Genomic DNA, 14759 nt, shown 5'->3' with positions numbered 1-14759 from the left:
ATGCAAACCACTTATGTAATTATAATTTTTCTGTTAGCCATATTAAAAAAAAAGTGAAATTATTTTTAACAATATTTGTACTCAACCCCATATATCCAAAGTATTATTTCAATATTATTATTTAATATTATTTCAATACAAAAAAATTATGGAAGTATTTTACATTCTTTTCACATTAAATCTTTGAAATCTGGTGTGTTTTCCATTATGGTACATTTCAGGTGTTCAATAGCCATCACGTGGCTACTGGCCACCCAACTGAATAACACTGGTAGAGATCTGAATTATTCTGTCATATTAATTAGTTGATCATTTAGCAGGCAAAGCAGGAGGGATCTAACCTAAGCTGGTGATACCGTTTTTTCAGACTCTGGGGGCTTCACGATTTTTGCTAAAGGACGCTTCATCTCCTTTGAATTAAAAAAAAGTCAAGCAACACTAAAATGTATAAAGCAAAACTTTCTTCACACCACTCCCAAACTAACCAATCCATTAACAACTACAGGTAACATTTGGGGAGGTGGGCTTCATAAGATGCTTAGGAAATCAATTCTTTTATTGCTTCTGTAGATTTTCAACTATGGTAACCTCCAAATTCTACCTCTCATCATTTTCATATGGAAGACATTTTTCTTTCCCAGCTTTTTAGTTCTGGAGAGAAGTAACATTATGTATTTTGCTTTATACATGTTACAGACTACCTGAATATAGTTTTTTATATATTTTAAAATATATACTTATTATTTGGGCTCTTTTCATCAGTGATGCTGTTTTAATCGTGGCTGAATGAAGAAATTAGAAGTCAGATTTACTGTTTTGACTGACAGGTGTTTCAAAGTCAAATTACACAGTGGTCATCAGAATTGTTACTCTGGAAACTCGGTCATTATTGATAGTTTTCCAAAGAATGGATTGTTTCTTTATTTAGAATTTAGATTTTATGTTACATTTCACCCCAAAGAGAACTAGAATCATATGATGATGCTTTGTACATTTTGAGCTCTGTCAAAAAGAAATACAATGTGCCAGGTGGCAGGAGATGGGCGCGCAGTGTCTACAGGGTGTCTGCAGTCGAGAAAGCATTGCTTTCAGAAAGGTGGTGCTGTCCGTAATTACCAGCTATTTCCTTCCTTCTGAGAATGATAATTCCATGAAAAGTTACGAAGCGGGAAAACAGACTTGTATTAACATTGACAGCTATGGAAGGTAAAAACAAAAGATTTAACAAGACTGGTTAACCGAAGTGTACTATGCCCACAAAGAAAGTTGAGAAATTTGTAAAATGACTAAAAACAATAATAATAATTTTAAAAGCTACAAGTAATTAATATTCGGGCTGCGCGGTGGCTCAGGGGTAAAGAAGCCGCCTACAACGCAGGAGACTGGAGTCCGATTCCTGGGTCGGGAAGATCCCCTGGAGGAGGAAATGGCAACCCACTCCAGTATTCTTGCCTACAAAAAGTCAAGGACAGAGGAGCATGGGGCCCTACAGTCCATGGGGTTGTAAAGATTCAGACACAATTGAGCAACTAAACAACAAAAACAAGGTTTTCCTGCTCCTTCAGACTGCAATGGCAGCGCCTAGAACAGTACTGGTACCTCCAGGCGCTCAATCAATGGGTTTGTGGCAGGATTAGGCCTTCTAGTACTACCGAAGTGAAGTGAAGTGAAGTGAAAGTGGCTCAGTCTTGTCCGACTCTTTGCCTTTCCATTCTCCAGGGGATCTTCCCAACCCAGGAATCAAACTTAGTTCTCCCGCATTGCTGGCGGATTCTTTACCAACTGAGCCACAGGGAACCACAATTCAGTCAACGTAAATAAGGCAAAATAGGAAAGCTCTTAATACAATAAGAGGGCCGCGGGACAAGGATTTTTAGAAAAATTAAGACGTACTACACATACAATACTTCTTTCGGTGTTTACATCTAGCGGGGGCGGAAAAAAAAAAAAAAAGCATTCACTTTGAATGGAAGTTGGGACTGCAGAACATAAGCCTGGACCTAGAACCCATCCGGGCCCAACTACACACCCCGCCCACCACGCAGGCGTAGGAAGGGGCGGAGCCGAAACGGGCAGGGGCGAGAGGCGATTCGTCGGATTCCGATAGCTCCGCCCTACGCCTAGCGTCAGGCGGTTACGTGATCGCCCAGGGCCGGCGGGAAGAGATTCAGTGTTTCCACAGCAGTGCGCGCCCGCACTGCAGCGGCTGCTGGTCCAAACGTGGGTTGGCTGTGAACCCCGCGCGAGAAGCAGTGGTCACAACTTCCTGAGTTCGCTACGAGGACTGCACGCTTCAATCCGGTAAGTGTGAGAGGGATGGCTGGAGGGGGTCCGCAGGGGTTGCTAGATGAGGCCTTTTTGGGCTGCCGCTAGCCAGAAGTCGCATACTCCTCTGTTGACTGCTTGGCCACTGTCGGGGTCGGGGTGAAGAGGCAATTGAACGGTCGCGGCATGGGGGTGGGGGCGGGGGGAGGTGAGACTGGACCCGGTCCCATTAGTTAGGTCAGTTTTGGCGCGCTTTCCCGTCCGCGCTCGCTATTGGCTGGCGGGCGCCGTCCCCAGGCACGCCCATGGGTTGGAGGGCCTCGGCGCGCTGAACCTTCTGTCTCCTCTTTGGCTTCTGGGTCTCTGTCCCGAGGACAAATTGGCGGGGTCTCGGGGCGGTTTCTGTGCAGCTGGTTGGTGTGAGGGCATCAGTGTGAGTGTACCTGGTTAAGAGGAACATGTTCCGTCCTCTTGAACTGGTGGAAATCCATTGTTGCTGTCTAGTCGCTAAGTCACGTCCAACTCCGCGACTGTAGCCTGCCAGGCTCCTCTGTCCATGGGATCTCCCAGGCGAGAATACTGGAGTGCGTTGCCATTTCCTTCTCCAAGGAGATCTTCCCAACCCAGGGATCGAACCCGCGTCTCCTGCATTGACAGACTGTTTCTTTACCACTGAGCCTCCATGATGGTCCGCTAACTAGGCTCATGGGAGAAGATCCCTGAATCCTGGGCCTGCTCATTTAAAGAAAAAATGAACGTGGTGACACTTGGTTTCATCAGTTTATCAATATTTCCTTGGACTCAGTCCTATGCCAGGGTTTTCAATCTAAAATAACTAGATAATAAAAAGTAAGGATGTCGGGGGGAGTGTATCATTACACTCAAGTGAAGAGTTAGTGAAGAGTTCAAGCAAGTGACGAGTTAGGTTTGACCCGTGGCTTTCAGCTCTTTAAACCATGACGTGTACTAAATCACATTTTTTACATCGCAATTTAGGTCGCATTCCTCAGCTAAATTAGAACCTTCAGGAAGCAGTATTTATTCCTCCTATGTCATACACTTTGATGTTTTAAACACCCACTAAGTGATTTTGGAATCCCAGGCTGTGACCGGCAATTTGAACACCACTGTCCTGGCTCAGCCGGACCAGCATGTGATTAACATTAAACAGACTAGAAAATAGGATGCCTCACAGCATTAGACTTTCTTTCCTAAGCTTTTTTGATTGCATTTGTGTGTGCTGGTGCACAGCATAAAATGTATTCACATGGGATGGGTCATAGTCAAAGTTTAGAGTAAAGAAAGGCACAGCTACAGAAATCAGTGAGATCTGTATGAGAGACAGATGAGAGAAGAGAGATGGCTGAGGAGTTCACATTTGGGTTTGGAGTGAGTGGAGCCCAGTGTTCTGGTTAATAAGATTGCAGAGCCCTTTGTCTCCTCCCTCTTCTTTGCATCCATCAGTACCTCAGTTAATGGTGGTTAAACATTCCCTACACATGGAAATGCATAATCTTATTTGATTGGAAACTAAGTGTTAAGTTATTGCTTGTTACCAGAGCCAAGTTTGTTATAGCTTAAATCTGCCTTTGAAACAGCAAAGTTAGGATGCTGTTCTTGACCTGATCATACCTGAATGTCTGTGTTTAACTTTTCCTACTGACCATTTTTCAGATCTTTGGGAGACCTGCATTTAATCCAGAACACCATCATATTTTGTAAATTTGCTTAGAATACATATTTTCTCATCTGTAACAGAATTTTACCAGTCAGAATTACTTTGTGTGTGTGGGTATGTATAAAGTAGGGATATTAAGAGTCATTAGCTTTAGTCACTTGTCATTGACAGGGCTGTTTGGGAACAGTGAGAAAAGATTCCATCTTTTTTATCGTTATGATTTTTTAATTTTTATTTTTACGATTGTAGTTTGAACAAAAAACTGAATTTCACTTTCTGATGCAGATTATCCTGTTTTTGAATTGCTAGTCTCCTGTTCTTCGTCAGGTGTGTAATGAGTCACAACATGAAGCAGAAACAAGAAGGACTCCAGGAGAATGTAAAGGTATGTGATGCGGTCACTTTCAGCTGTTGTAGAAAGCAGGTGGGTAGATGTTTTTTGACATAATTTTGTCAAATGTAACTTGGCTATAATTTCTATGAACCTTGACTTAACTAAATTTTGAGTCTGAGGGCAAGTAACAATAGAGGACTATTTAAAAATGAATTATGGTTGAATATTAAGTTTTGTGATCCAAGTACATAGGATGTTTTTCCTAGGATGTTTTTCCATTTATTTAGGTCTAAGTATTTCGTTCTTTTTAATACTATTGTAGCTGGAATCATTTCCTTAATTAAATTTTTGGTGATGCAATTGACTTTTGTTATCTTGATCTTATTTCTTTCAACCTTGCTGAACTTATTAGTTGTAATAGTTTTTTTTAGTAAATTCCTTTGGGTTTTCTATATACAAGACTTTTTATTCCTTTGTTTTTACTCTTACTACATTTCATGAGATGATTTTATTAAAATCCTTTGTGGGTATATTCAAATTAGATCTTTGATCACAGAGACATTTTGCATTATTACCTTGCCTTCATATCTTCCTTACATTATTTTTCTTGAATAATAGTTTGTACTATAATATGTGAATTTGATTCCATCATCTTCCATAAAGGGTAATAACATCTCCCAATTGTGCTTTGTATGTGTGTGTTTAAACTTTTTATTAGGAAAAATATTAAAAAATAGTAATTTAATCTCAATTTACTTCCCCCATTTTCAGCAATTATCAGTATTTCAGTTCAGTTCAGTTTTCCAGCAGAGTCTAACATTTAAAGAGAAGTTGAATATTTAGTAGCTATAGTACAACTATCTGAGATATAAAAGGACCTGGGTTCTGTTTGGTTCTGCCTCCAAAACTGTGATGTTGGGTGGTGAGTTATTCACCATCTCCACCTCAGTTTACTCATCTGTGAAATGAGCAAGTTGGACTGAAGCTAGTCTGTAAGAGTATATTTTAGGAGTTCGTGGATTCCTTGCCAGTCATACACAAAATGCTATGTGTGTGCTTGTTTTGTTGTTACTGTTTTCTGAGGGGGTTTGCAGAATATAAAATTGTTTTCTAAAAAGATTAAGACTCATTAATATATGAGAACCTTTCTGGCTGTAAAGAGCTTATTCTAATGCAAGATCTGTATGACTAAAATGATAATAGCAATATTACATTTGGGTGGGCTATAAAGCTTACAGTTGTGAAAGTTAAATCTTGGAAATGGTCATTCAGTATTTCAGTCATTTATCTTAGTAGCAAGCGTTTAAATAAATTAACATTTCCTATTATTAAGAGGTTTCAAAGTTATATTTTCTTCTGTTTGTCTGGAGACTGTTGACTAATCTAAACTGTATCTGAAATGTTGGTGTAATATTTGTTCTCACAGTAGCCAGCGTTTGTTCTTCAGTTCAATAGTGAGATAATAATCAGCAGTAGAAACTTTACCGTGGGAAAGGTGAGCTCTGGTCCTGTGAAGTGCAGTGTGGCAGCAGTAACTTTCTCACGCTGCTTTGGTGTCATGTTCTTACAAACTTTGTTTGAGTATTCACTATTGTTTGCTCTCCCATGGTGGCAGTAGAACTAATGATTTTTTGCAAATTTAGTGGAGAGATCTTTTAGATCAGGAAATATACAGGAAGGTATTTACATATTACAAGGAAGGCAATTTTTTTCCCGAAACAATAGCTTGGGCATTTTGGAATTCTAGTATGCCTCAGACAGTGACATTTTTGCTGTCTGCTGATGAATGGTCTTGAAGCAAACTGCTTCTACACTCAGGTAAAGGTTGAGAGGGAGAAGCAGGTCTTTACATGTGTAATGTTATTAAAATTATATTCTTCTGGTGAATTCATTATAAATATGTTAGGGGATATTCACAATTTAAAGAAAGCCTGAGAGGAATCCTTTTGATTAGGGGAGAGAAATATTTTGCAATGTAAATAATTGACCCTTTCCTCCAATTTACCCCTTTTGTGGGTTTCTGCCATAAATGTAATGATATTTGGTACATTTCTAGTTTCTGTGTGGAAGATCTTTTTTTTATAAGACGGAATACAGATATTTCTGGTATTCTGGAATTTCATCATATATGAAGTATTAGAACTTAAAAATGTATTTCTGTTTTAACTAAACAAATGACTATGACTGTAGCAAGAACATATATTGAAATGGGAGAAGAATGACTTATTTGTGTCAAGTTTGAGTAATATGATTTATTTTTAGAATTTCTTCAAACTTTATTAGAATTTTAGGGAAATAATAAATTTGCTAGTTGATCAAACCATGTGTAATTTTTATAAAATTTTATACCATATCAAACATTAGTGTCCTTTGGGTTGTTTTGTTTTTTATAAATTATAGTAAGATTGAGATAGTAGCAGTCCATATAGTAACTTAGTAACCAGATAATTTTTATGTTGACTTTCAGTGTAGTCCTGTTCCAAGAAGAACTCTGAAGATGATTCAGCCTTCTACGGCTGGATCTCTAGTTGGAAGAGAAAATGAGGTGTGTATTGTTGAGCTAGAATGGGGTACAGATGATCCTGCACTTACATTAAAAACATTTCAAAGACTTACTTGGTCAGAAATACCTAAATCATTGAAATTGGGAAATAATTTAGGGATAACAATTATATATTCCCCACAGAAGTGGTTTTTGTTTTAATTTCAGTTTAGGAAGTTGAAAGTTGGTATGAATATCTGTAGTAGAACTGGGATAATAAATTATGAGTCAACCTATAGGCATAATGTTTGATTTCTTTCTCCTTTTTAAGAATAAAATGTTAGATTCAATCATTTACCCCTGTATGTAAATAATGAAATCATGGATGAGGGTTTCTAGACTTGTATGGGTTGAAAATCATGCCTTCCTGTGGTACTGAATTATTTAAGTGATGAAAATGAATTTGACTAAGCCTTAGACCCAAGTCTAATCTAAAATAATTGCTGTAAATAAAATTCCTAAAATATGATGATACATTTTTGTAGAGTTTTGAATCTATAATTTTTTAGAAGAGCCAAAGATATCAAAACAATGAAAGCCTTAGTTTTAATTCAAAAGAGAAACCTATTCAGCTTTCTTGTTCATTAAACAAAATGACTGATGTACATATTTTCATTATAGTTGGTTAAAGGCTTGTCCAAACAGAAACATTGGAATGACCAGTTAATATCTAAGACTTCCAGCTCTGGAGTTGTTACTGACCAAGAACGTAGTAAAAGTAAAACTCTTGGAGGAGTCAGCCAAGAAGCATTTGATCTTATGATCACAGGTACAAAAAACTATGTATATATGCAGCTTTTATCTTAAAAACTTATATTATAATAAGGGTAAATATTATTTGTTGTTATGAATTCTGCCTACAGCTTTTAATCTGTTAAAATATTTTGCTTTAATGTTTTTGATAATTTAAAATTTATGGTTGGAAATATATAAAATGTAAATTTGGACAGGTACTATGGTTTGGTAAGATCCATATATAGGTGAAATATTAAAGGAAAGGATAGTGAATAATATGGCAGCTTTGATATGGGACACGTAAGACTTAGAAATAGTCTCTTCAGAAGAAAAGTGTCTAGAGAATGAATTTGTGGAGAGGAGCTTGAAGAAAAGACACCAGGAGAATGCTATAAAGGAACAATAGGCACAATAAGAGGAGTGAAGATGAGTGAGAAGCATGTGCCTGTGATAATTACTGGTTTTAATGGAATGGCAGTGGAATTCAGAAAAGGAAGCTAGTGATGTTGTATAAGTATTATGGAAGGTGATTACTTCTATTCTAATAATGAGTCATTGGATATTATTACTGAGGAAAAAATTTGAGACCTAGAGAAGTTAATGATCTTACCCAAGATTAAAGTGATATTTGGGCTCATTTTGAGTTGCCTGCATGACAGTGGGGGAAAAAATAAGATAGTGAGTTTTTTAGGCAAAATTAAGAATGGTTGATTTCATACAAATAAGAAGTTCTAGTAATAATATAAGCAACAGGATTTGTGACATTCATCTGATTTGGCTAAAATTAATGAAGATTGATAGGAAATAATAACTAAAGTTAAATATGGAAATAAACAACTCAACTGTATGTCATATTGCTATCATAATGAAAGTAAAAGAGGAGAGTGAAAAAGTTGGCCTAAAGCTCAACATTCAGAAAATGAAGATCATGGCATCCGGTCCCATCACTCCATGGGAAATAGATGGAGAAACAGTGGAAACAGTGTCAGACTTTATTTTGGGGGGGCTCCAGAATCACTGCAGATGGTGATTGCAGCCGTGAAATTAAAAGATGCTTACTCCTTGGAAGAAAAGTTAATGACCAACCTAGATAGCATATTCAAAAGCAGAGACATTACTTTGCTGACTAAGGTCTGTCTAGTCTAGGCTGTGGTTTTTCCTGTGGTCATGTATAGATGTGAGAGTTGGACTGTGAAGAAGGCTGAGCGCCAAAGAATTGATGCTTTTGAACTGTGGTGTTGGAGAAGACTCTTGAGAGTCCCTTGGACTGCAAGGAGATCCAACCAGTCCATTCTGAAGGAGATCAGCCCTGGGATTTCTTTGGAAGGACTGATGCTAAAGCTGAAACTCCAGTACTTTGGCCACCTCATGCGAAGAGTTGACTCATTGGAAAAGACTCTGATGCTGGGAGGGATTGGGGGCAGGAGGAGAAGGGGACGATAGAGGATGAGATGGCTGGATGGCATCACTGACTCGATGGACGTGAGTCTGAGTGAACTCCGGGAGTTGGTGATGGACAGGGAGGCCTGGAGTGCTGCGATTCATGAGGTCGCAAAGAGTTGGACATGACTGAGCAACTGAACTGAACCACATAGAAAAAAATTAATCCATGTAACTTGAACACAGAACTCTTGACTATACACCCTCAGTGGGATATACTGTGAGGACTAAAAGAACTACAAAGACATCTTGAATTTAATTTTTGCTGTTAGTGGTATTGCTATAGTAGCAGTTATGGGGGAAATTTGAGTATATTTTAGGATTGAGCAAATGGGTAATATGTTGACATGCTTGGGTTCATGGTATGGTGAAGGGAGATACAATATGTAATGGGGAAGGAAAGGAAGAACTCTGTTGTGGAACTGGAATTGGGAGTGTTGCTATGAACTGATTTTTTTTTTTTTTAAACTACCTCTGCCAGTGAAAGAGCCCAGAAACAGTGGCACCTAAATAACAAGAAGCCCAATCACATCCAGTTCTTGGTTTGTAAACAGTACTCTCCGCCAAAGCTCCCTAGAGAAATGGCTGCTTCCAGCACTGGGGCAAGCTCACTATAGAGTGAGTTTGTAATCTCTTGTGTTAGAAAACACAAGAAATCTCTTGTGTTAGAAAATCAACAACTGATACAGAGGTTAAACAGATAAGGAGACTGCTTTACGGAAGGGATCCCCTTGGCTAAGTTAGGGAAAGTTTGAATGATGACAAGAATGGATTATAATACACTGAATTAGAAAAGAGTACATGAATCCCTTCTGGTAATTTTCTTCTGAATTGAGGTAGGGGATGTTCTTTGACCGAATAACACCAACTACTGAATGTAGAAGGAACTACATAAATGGAAAATCACTACTTTTTCATCCACCATAGAAACAATAGATTTAAGAAATATTAGTGGAGCTAAAACTGGATGAAAGGTTGTTAGGGAACTGGATATTAACACCACAGACTGAAAAATTTACTCCATAGATCATTTACTTGTTACTGAAGGAAAAAAGTGTACAAGGGAGAAATCATCTTAAATGATTGAATATAATATCTAGGATTGTGACAGATTCGTGTGTTCTTCAGTGTTACACTGGGAAGGATACAAGGTATTTACACAGTGTCCTTGCCAACATGTATAGCTTGAACCTAATAATCAAAATGGACAAATCTAAATTTAAGAGCAATGTAAAAATAACTGATCTGGACTTTTCACAAATGTCACTGTTAAAAAAAATGGGACGACACATAGCAAATGCAGCAAACAACCTTTACCAGTCTACGGGAAAGTTATATGTGTATTGTACTTGTGTTGGAATTGTTTTGAAACATTGAAAATCTTCAAAACATCGGGAAAAATAAGAGAAACAACTGATTTGGCTTTCTAACTTTAATCTTTTTTACAAATGGTATTACTAAGTACTGAGAGACTGTAAATTTTTTTTTAGTAGACAAAAAGTTACTGGGTTTTTACAGCAGTATATATAAACAGTAATGATTTCCAAAGTTACACTGTAAAACATTCATTTATTTTAGAAAATCCATCCCCTCACTATTGGAAAGAAGTGGCGGAAAAACGGAGGAAGGCTCTCTATGAGGCACTTAAGGAAAATGAGAAAGTATGTACTGTATATAATTTGTGACATTTTTAAACATTCTGGGATCACTTTTCTTCTGTCTTAAGATATTTTACTAGAGCAATATAAACCAGATGTAATGTTGGCCTAATAAAAGTTGAATTAGGCAGAACTGTTACACAAAAAGAAGCCTATTGTGTTGAGAGCCAAGGACAGCACCTTTGTTAGGAACTTTACCCTAAATGTGTCTGTCAGTTGTATATTTGGAGGCAGATAATTTGGTTTATCTTTGCAATAAAGATAGTTGCAAATCTGTCAGATACTGAACTATTTTGATTTATGTCGCATAGCTTCATAAAGAGATTGAACAAAAGGACGATGAAATTGCCCGCCTGAAGGAGGAGAATAAGGAACTGGCAGAAGTAGCAGAACATGTTCAGTATATGGCAGAGATGATACAGGTGGGTGTCTTAGCCTTCTCCTGGCTCAGAGCCGTCTGTTTTCCTATCAAGTCCAGGTAGTGTGATCAGAAAGTGTTTGGGCTCTAGGATCAGATCTCCCAGTTTGAGTCCTAGCCCCCTGCCTGGCACCATTAAGTTAGAGTTAAGCAGGTTGTTCATCCTGTCAGGGCTCCGTTTTCCTCATCTATAAAATGGGAGTAATAGTGCCTGCTTTCTAGGCTTCCTATGAGAATAATGAATTATAATAGGGAGAAAATTGAGAGAACTGCCTGTATATAGTGAGAACCCAATAACTGTTAGATGCTATTGTTTATTATGAAACAAAAGAATACCTGTTTTCTTGTAGAAATATAAAAAGGAATTATATCTGAAAAATATAGGGAATTTATTATATTTCACAGGTGTCAAATTTTCAGACAGGCTTTTAAAAAAATTTTATTGGAGTATGATTGATTTATAGTGTTGTGTTAGTTTCGGGTATACAGCAGAGTGAATCAGTTATACATACATATATATTCACACAGACATACACAGTTTTTAACTATAATGCCAATGAAACATGATGGGCACTTCCGAAACTGGTATTAATAACTGGTGTACTGAATAGCTTTGGTCATCTTATCTGACTTTTTTTAAAGTTTGGAAGTAACTAATGTGTTTATAGGAGAAGGAAATGGCAACCCACTCCAGTGTTCTTGCCTGGAGAATCCCAGGGACAGGGGAGCCTGTTGGGCTGCCGTCTATGGGGTCACACAGAGTTGAACACGACTGAAGTGACTTAGCAGTTAGCAATGTGTTTATAAGTATTAACCTGATGACTATTAACTTTACCTGTCTTACAAACTAGGTCTTAAATTTATTCATGTCTGCAAAAAATCATCTTGTGGTTAGGAAGTTTTTCAAATCAAAACTTTTCCTGTACTGAATTTCTGCCTTACATTTTAGCACCATGACAGAATAAAGTTTTCGTTTGGAAGCACTGTAGTAGCTCTCTTAACTGCTGCACGAGTATTGGTCCAAAGCAGATGGGAAACCTGGTCCTTTACTGTAGTCTGAGAAGTACTGGTTTGGATTGTATTCTGAAAGCATCTCAATACTTAAAAATAAGCAAATTTGTAAACACTGACTTTGCAGAAATAGGATCTAATATGGTTAGCACTTCGATATAACACTGCTTGTAAGTGAATTTAGGAGGGACATTATGAAATGAAACCTCATTACAACAGTGAGGGTTCCTTATATCAGCATAGTAATAATTGATTGCAAAGTTTTTAAAAGAAATTATTGGTTTATTCTTTAAAAGAGGCTGAGTCATGAACCTCTGGACAACCTTGACTCACCGTATAGTCAGGAATTTGATCCTGAACAGGCAACTGCTGAGGATACTGAGTGAAGTAGAAGACTCAGAAATTGGTGGTACATGTGCTGAAGAAGTCATCTCTTCCTCTACAGATGTAAAACCGAGTACATGAAATTCAGTAACTGCCGAAGTTTACCTCCACTGTAGTTCTTTGTAGCAGTGCAAATAACTTTATAATGAAAATTTGTTATCAAACTTTCTTGTTTGTATCCTGGAACCCTATTATTGTATTAAAATACAAATACTATGTATTTTTAATCTATGGTGTTTTGTGTAAATAGCATTTTCTCAGTTGTCAGACATGACTTGTGTATATGATAAATAAACTTCAATCTGTTGAGTTCTGTGTGTATCTTGGAAGAATGAAATATAAAGTCTGTGTAGAAAATTTGTCTATTTCTGTGCTTTTTGTTTTGTTTCCTTTCTGTTCTGCTAACTAGCTTGGAAGAAAACAAGGGAAAATGACTTCTCCCCCTTTAGACTGAGATAGCTGAGGTTTTCCCTTTTAAACCTGGTTGCATCTCAAGCTCACTGGAGGGATATTTGATTTCCAGACCCCAAGGCCCGGTAATAGGACCAAGTAGAAGTGTGAACATCTAAAGGTCCCAAAACTCCCCAGGTGAGTCTGATTAGCCACGGGAAGGCTCAGCAGGCTGGTAGGATCCTGCTCTTCTTGGCTGGGTAAAATGCTGGGGGGTGCTGGTGGCCTAGAAAAGCAGAGGGTGGAGCAGATAAAGAAACGCAGGAATAACAGGGTTCTGAAACTTTCTGTTCACACATTTCACATAGTGGTGTAGACAAAGTGTGTATATTGAAGTAAGAGGGTGAAATGAAGGATGTTTTGTAGGAAGAAAAGTACAAAAGGGAAATTGAGAAGTATACAGCATTGGGATTAAGTTCTGTGGATAGCATACAAGCAACTTTGTGTAAACTGACAATAAAGAGCAATATCAAGCTTTTAAGGATTACTTGAGGCATGTTATTCTTCTAGAACTTCAATTTTCTTATCTCTAATATTGAGGTAAAGTCCACCCCCGTGTTTGTGAGGACTAAAAATTTTAAGTAATGGAAACTTATTAACCTATAACAACATTGTCCAGTAAAGTTTTCTGGGATGCTGGAACTGAGTTGTCCAGTGTAATACCCAGGTAGCCTTGAGTACCAAATGTGGCTGTATGAATGAGGAACTAATAGTTTATTTAATTTTAATTTATATTTTAAAGAGCCATGTGAGGTCAGTGGCTGCTGTATTAGTGCAGCTCTGTATATTTTAGATTTGGTGTATTAGCCCAAAGAATTGAGGAAGAATAGATACATTTTACATTGTTTTTTTACCACAATAAAAATATTTTTTTAAAAAGAATTAAGGATATTCTTGATTAGAGGGAGAGGGGACTCAGGATTTTAGAATGAGTGGTAAAGAGGAAAGCTAAGTAGAATAGGATGACTTGGCAAATAGAAAATATTTCTGGGAAATGTCAAAAATGGATTGCTAGGATTTGGTAGCAGGGAGCAAAAGAAGAGAGAACTGAGGATGGACTTTTGGACTCAGAGGGAGAGGGAGAGGGTGGGATGATTTGGGAGAATGGCATTCTAACATGTATACTATCATGTAAGAATTGAATCACCAGTCTATGTCTGACGCAGGATACAGCATGCTTGGGGCTGGTGCATGGGGATGACCCAGAGAGATGTTATGGGGAGGGAGGTGGGAGGGGGGTTCATGTTTGGGAATGCATGTAACAAAAATTTTAAAATTTAAAAAATAAAAAAAATTTAATGTCAGAGCTAAAACTTAATCTAGAAGAAAATAGGAAATTTTAGTGATCTCAGATTTGGTAAAGATTTCTCCAAAAGGACACATTACTAATTATACCATAAATTGGATTGCATAAAAATCAAAAATTTCTCTTTAAAAGACAATGCAAAGACAAGCCACAGACTGGGAGAAAATACTTATAAAACATACTCAACAAAGGATTTCTGTCTATAAAGAACTTAAAACTCATTAAGTAGATAGACCACTTTTTCTTTAAATGGAGGAAAGTTTGGACCCTTGGAGAGCATATGTACAGATGGCAAGCAAGCATGGGGCAAGATGGCGTTGTTAGTCACCAGGGATGTGCCAGTGAAACTGCAGTGAGAAACTCATGTGTGCATCAGAATGGCTCAAGTGTGAAAAAAACTTCACAGTACCAAGAGTTAAGGATATGAAACAGTTGGGACCCTGGCAGTGCTGGAGACAATATTAAATGCCACAGGTGCTGTTGCACTGTGCAACAGTTCCTTAAAAATTAATCATTTTACATTCTGTATGATCCGGCC

The 14759-nt window shown here is 37.7% G+C and overlaps 1 protein-coding gene across 3 annotated transcripts; it reads left to right on the top strand.

The window, feature by feature from the left end:
• The first annotated feature begins 2162 nt into the window (after positions 1-2162).
• On the top strand, positions 2163-12822 carry GMNN (geminin DNA replication inhibitor). 3 transcript variants are annotated; one of them, XM_004019101.6, is made up of 7 exons: positions 2163-2301; positions 4253-4328; positions 6745-6822; positions 7441-7588; positions 10573-10655; positions 10964-11074; positions 12378-12822. In XM_004019101.6, exons 2-7 carry the CDS (start codon positions 4278-4280, stop codon positions 12465-12467), a joined length of 561 nt encoding a protein of 186 aa, XP_004019150.1. In that variant the 5' UTR covers positions 2163-2301; positions 4253-4277; the 3' UTR covers positions 12468-12822. The 3 variants fall into 3 exon arrangements, with proteins under 3 accessions (XP_004019150.1, XP_011956579.1, XP_060259423.1); XM_012101189.5 differs by having other exon boundaries at positions 4229-4367; XM_060403440.1 differs by having other exon boundaries at positions 4229-4328; positions 10964-12822.
• The last annotated feature ends 1937 nt before the right edge of the window (positions 12823-14759 follow it).

Source organism: Ovis aries, chromosome 20 (assembly GCF_016772045.2).
Source record: "Ovis aries strain OAR_USU_Benz2616 breed Rambouillet chromosome 20, ARS-UI_Ramb_v3.0, whole genome shotgun sequence".
Taxonomy (NCBI): domain Eukaryota; kingdom Metazoa; phylum Chordata; class Mammalia; order Artiodactyla; family Bovidae; genus Ovis; species Ovis aries.
Note: the sequence above shows the minus strand (reverse complement) of the source record. Positions and strands in the feature narration are given on the sequence as shown.

Bases quoted from the DNA above. Each gene is read 5' to 3' on its own strand.
- GMNN (XM_012101189.5), top strand. From the start codon at position 4,278: ATGAGTCACAACATGAAGCAGAAACAAGAAGGACTCCAGGAGAATGTA. The intron at 6,823-7,440 runs GTGTGTATTGTT...TTTTCATTATAG, and splicing joins TAGTTGGAAGAGAAAATGAG to TTGGTTAAAGGCTTGTCCAA. The intron at 11,075-12,377 runs GTGGGTGTCTTA...ATTCTTTAAAAG, and splicing joins ATATGGCAGAGATGATACAG to AGGCTGAGTCATGAACCTCT.